General features: G+C 35.7%; 1 protein-coding gene across 6 annotated transcripts; it reads right to left on the bottom strand.

The window, feature by feature from the left end:
* Positions 1-233: 233 nt before the first annotated feature.
* On the bottom strand, positions 234-3569 carry LOC116133309. Of its 6 annotated transcripts, none has more exons than XR_004128525.1 (6): positions 3126-3568; positions 2256-3043; positions 2091-2157; positions 1602-1679; positions 841-1470; positions 234-740 (listed from the first exon to the last, which is right to left on the bottom strand). XR_004128525.1 is itself a non-coding variant. In XM_031419028.1 (6 exons), the coding sequence occupies exons 2-5, from the start codon at positions 2420-2422 to the stop codon at positions 1324-1326; spliced, it is 459 nt and encodes a 152-aa protein (XP_031274888.1). In that variant the 5' UTR covers positions 2423-3043; positions 3126-3568; the 3' UTR covers positions 234-1240; positions 1321-1323. The 6 variants fall into 6 exon arrangements, 3 of the variants coding, with proteins under 3 accessions (XP_031274888.1, XP_031274882.1, XP_031274895.1); XR_004128526.1 differs by having other exon boundaries at positions 1131-1470; XR_004128527.1 differs by having other exon boundaries at positions 1140-1470.
* Positions 3570-4912: the final 1343 nt, after the last annotated feature.

Below are 4912 nucleotides of genomic sequence, written 5' to 3'. Positions count from 1 at the left end.
AAATAACACTATTTCGTCCCCCAAAAAAACATAATTGGGAACAAAAAATTTCATCCCTAATTGGGGATAAATTTTTTTGCCCTTGTTTGTATGGTGAATTGGGACGAAAATTTTCGTCCTTAAGGAAATGGTGAATTGGGGACAAAAATTTTCGTCCCTAATTGGGTTGATAATATGGTCATATTAACATACGATGTTAACCGTAACCCCAATTTATGAGTCAACTCTGCTAATTTTCCTTCATGATAATACCCCGATTCATTTTCACTTCACTATATAAACAAACAAAACAACAAAAGCTGAGTTTCCCAAATCAAACTACACTTCTTTATTAACAAAGACTGCCGACATTACAATTCCTACTTACCCACTAACACAAAATCTTCTAAGTTTCAGGATTCCAATTCCAAAAGAGTGAAACAAGAAACAAAATAGCAAACATCTTTGTTCTTTTCTATAATCCGGAATCTTCAATGTTGTCACAGTTTCTTGTTTGCTTCCATCCCTACAACTTCGAGCTAAAGTTTATCCGCTCTAAACGTAATCTCTTTGTCTTCAACAACATTCTATTTACAATTCAGATTTTCTTGATTAGCTTCAAAGAATGATTTAACAGTTATTCCTGATCGTCAGGTTGTTGTTGTCGTTGCGATGTTAGTTGCTCTACTAATCTATCTAATGCTTCCTTTATCCACCCATACTGACTTTTGACAAGCTTTTCTGGCTTCTGCCACACTCATCTGCACAAAAAATGACATAATTATCAGAAATTGTCCTTTATAAGATGCTTTTGATTTCGAATGCATACATTTCCAAAGTTAGGAAATAAACAATACATACATCTGCGACAGTTTTGCAAAACTGCAATGGACTACCACGGAATTGCTTTATTTCTTCAATAACAGAGTCAAGTACGCTAGCAAATAAGTACAGCGTAACTAACTTCCCACACATCTTTTGAGGAATGAACTTAGAAAAGGAAACAAATAAAACAAGCATCCAAAATTTAAATAGCTTTCCAGTGACTTCTGGTTTGAAGGACAGCTTATAAAATTGTCCTAAAAGTTCCAGAATATACCATCAAACCTTATGAAGAACATAATAATCCTAAGCAAACAAACCAAACTGACCAATATCACCTCTTCATCTTCATCACCATCCTCTTCCTTAAAGGGAATTGAACCAGCAGGTATCGTTTCATTGTCAGTTAAACTTTCATGTTCCTCTACCGCCATAGATGCTGCCAATCTAAATTCACTTGTCAAAACAATAAAACAGAGCACTGAAAGCAGATAAATCAAATTATCCTTATAACTCAACTGCCTATGCAGCTTGCATCTCATCAAGGTTTTCACGATCATAACTCTTTGATGCAACATGACTTCTTTCCTCATTACTCCCCACCAAATCTGTTTGATCTTGGTTGTCAACATAAAAAATCTTCTTGCCCTTAACATCATGCTTCTGCTTCTAAATCAGAAACATTTGAGTTGCATCAATACCATACCATTAGAAAAAAGTAACAATAATAATGCCAAGAACCAGATTGCTTAAAAACCAGCACTCTAGAGAGCCAAAATTAAATACACATGGATACCCACCTGAACAAGTAAGATGACATTGCATTGATGGCGGCAAAGCTGCAATAATGGCTGGTCAACATTCCCATCCATTATTGGCTGCAAAACAAGATGAAGTGATCATTACATCATGATTTGAAAGTCACTAAGTCTTGGCTGCAAAACATGAGAAAATAATCATTACATTTGGATACACGAGTCAAGAAGTCTCATAAAAACACTGAACATATAAGACCCAGTATACCACAAAGCGAGAGAGAAAATTTATTTCACAAAAGGAGAGTTAAGGCGAGAGAGGAATGTTAGTTTAGTCTAAAGTAAAATCATATTATTCTTTCAGGTTTAACTGGGGTGAGGAAAAATCCCATAGTATGCTTAAACTTTAATTTGTTCTTAAACTTACAAGAATTTACATCTCTAAATACCATGCTCATTGTCAAAGAATTACAAAAATCAGCACCACAAATTACACCAAAATAACAACTGTAATTAGAAATTGCACAGACTTACCATCATTATCTCTTCATCTTCATCACCATCCTCCTGAAAGAGATTTGCAGCAGCTGGTGCTGCCAGCCTAAATTAAGAAATCACAAATAAAAAAATAAAAAAAATGTCATACAGTGAATAAACACAAAAACAATCATCAGAACTACAATAGAGCAAGCAGCTTACATTGCATCTTGATTTCCCTTGTTGCTAGATGCCAAAGCCGCATCATTTTTTCCCAGACTTCTTCGCGTGACAGCTATTTGGTCTGACAAAATCTTCTCGCCCTTAGAAGCATTATTCTGCTTCTTTCTTTGATCCTCAAGATCTTTTGCCAATTCTTTCAACCTCATTGTCTTGAGTTATTAGTAAAAATCAAACACAAACTCAACTCAAACCAAAACTGAATTATGCTTAAATTCCTGAACCACAAACACAAAGAACAACAATCTAGCACTTGAATGCAACAAATGCATTTGTCTATCTCTAGTAACTCTGTTCTTTTCATTTTCTGAATCCAAAATTACATTAAATTCAGTTCAATCTCCTTCTCCAAACACAGAGTATATACAGAAATTTTATGACTACACTAAGTAAATCAAACTATAATAATAATAGTAGTAGTAAAACAGCCAGAAAAAGACAGCTAACCATAACATAAACACAAAACCTGAACTACTGTCTTATTAGAACGTAAAAGATTATTGAATAAGTAATAGTTACATGATTAATCAGCAATTTCTCAACAGTTTTACGGATTTTAGCCTGGGCGTTCTCACGTTGCCTCCAGCGAGCAATGACTGTGCGGCGCTTGAGCACCGGTGGTCCTCCATCGAAGACAAAAACTGGTTTTGTCTTCAGAGACAATAATTTACAAATTTAGCAAAAAAAGCCTATCAAATGTGCGTTCCGCACCATCTCTCCCTTCTCGTCTCTCATAGCCTTCATGAACTGGACCATCCATATGCTCGCGTCTGTAGAAAAAAATAAAGAAAATATAAAGAGTATAAAAACAATAATAATTTACAAGTCAAGAATGTTAGGGTTTGAGGTTACCGATGGCGAGTCTATTTCCGGCAAGGGTTTCTACGGAAACGCGACGGCCAACGGGAGCCAGTAGGTCCCAAAGACCGTGAACTCCCATTCTCTTTCAGTAGCTTCTTGTTGAAGAATATTCATAAAATCCAAATTACAGTTTTGCACGGCTAATTTGTTGAACCCAAATCTTCGTTTCTCTCTCTATTTTCAAAACTGATTTTGAAAATAGAGAGAGAAACGAAAGAAGAAGAAACATAAGTTACCTGGGCGATGGAGATGGGGTGAAATTGGGAAAAGGAAAAGAAGAGAAGGGAGGATTTTTGTGCGAACAGGGGAATTTGAGTGAAGATTGCAAAAATCTTAAATGAGAGAAGAAGATTTGAAGAAGATGACTTAAGAAGACAATGACAATTTGGGAAATTTCGGGTTAGCGGGTATTAGGTGTTGGTAAATAAAATTTGGGGAAATTTTGGGTTTAGGGTTTAATAGGTTTTTTTTTTCACGGTTACTCAAATTTAACCTGACCTAGACCTAAATATTAATAAACTAATAACAAGTTCAATTACTAATTAGACCTACTGTAAAGGGAGCACTGCCCTCTCACACTTGCCCATTCATCGGTGAGTGGGACCCCCAAATGTGTCTGCGCAGGTAGTTCAAGCCCGTGTAAAATATGAGTCATGTCCAACAATTGATAGATAATGAGTTATAAAAATATGAAGTGTTACTTATCAAAATTATATTCATAGTCCAGTGTTACAGTAGGCCATTTTTTTTTCTTTTGTAGTGGGTGAAGCAAAGAGCGAAATGAATAGCAAGAGGAAAACAACGGCCCATTAAAGCATGTTGGGATCCTCAAAAGTACCCGCCACGCCTTCTTGCCATTTTTCAGCCGATCCTCATTCACCACTTGCACTTAATTTCCAATTTTTTATCTTGGGTTTCAATCAATTTCAGAGCAGGAGGTCAAGATTCACCAACAAGCAAGTATGGGTTTTGTTTCAAATGAAATAGAAAAGGAATTGAATGCTTTTACATTTACTTAGAACTAATAATACTTCCTAATTAGTTTTCCAATTTTCGTACCTAAAAATGCATTTTTCACAATCGAGGACAAAATGGTATTTCGTCCCTGGCGTGCTGTCGTAGGCACCCAGAATTAAAACCTTCCGAACCTAACTACTGAACTGTAAATAGGGTAAGCAAGGGTCGATCCCACGAAGAATGTCTAGCTGAATTTTCTTTGATGTGAAAAAGGCTGGGGGGTTTGTGTAAAAACAGAAAACAATCTCAGCAAAAACAAAAACAATTTAATTCGAATTTAATCAAAATGACAAACTTGGTCTCTGTCAACATCCACCATCGGAATCTTACAACTGATCATTGATGCAAAGATAATCAATTCACACATTGAATATTCACCGTTGGAACTAATTTCCTATCTCTCCTTAATTGTAATTAATCAGGAAACAAGCGATCCTAATTAATCTTACCCCTAAACAACCCTAGACAAGCGCTCAAGATTTAATCTAGTGGCAGCCTTAAGAATTAGAGAGATCGATGAAGCTAAACAACACAAACACAAGCGGTTGTATTTAATTTAGTTGAATGTTCTTCGTAAGGTTACTAATTCCTGACGTAGCAAATTACTAACCCTAATTGCTTCACAAGTTGGAGGGATCAAACAATTACGGATTTGATATCAAACTTAGCAGTAGATTTCAACAAATAATACACTAGTAGGCCTCCTAGTAATTAAATGCATCAATCATGAAAATATGCACAGAATAACATTCAATACTCAA

The sequence above is a fragment of the Pistacia vera genome, unplaced genomic scaffold, assembly GCF_008641045.1.
Source record: "Pistacia vera cultivar Batoury unplaced genomic scaffold, PisVer_v2 Contig1078, whole genome shotgun sequence".
NCBI lineage: Eukaryota > Viridiplantae > Streptophyta > Magnoliopsida > Sapindales > Anacardiaceae > Pistacia > Pistacia vera.
The sequence above is the reverse complement of the archived record's forward strand: the minus strand, read 5'-3'. Positions and strand labels throughout refer to the sequence as shown.

Bases quoted from the DNA above. Each gene is read 5' to 3' on its own strand.
- LOC116133309 (XM_031419028.1), bottom strand. From the start codon at position 2,422: ATGAGGTTGAAAGAATTGGCAAAAGATCTTGAGGATCAAAGAAAGAAG. The intron at 2,158-2,255 runs GTAAGCTGCTTG...TTCTTAATTTAG, and splicing joins AAGGGAAATCAAGATGCAAT to GCTGGCAGCACCAGCTGCTG. The intron at 1,680-2,090 runs GTAAGTCTGTGC...CTTGTTTTGCAG, and splicing joins AAGATGAAGAGATAATGATG to CCAATAATGGATGGGAATGT.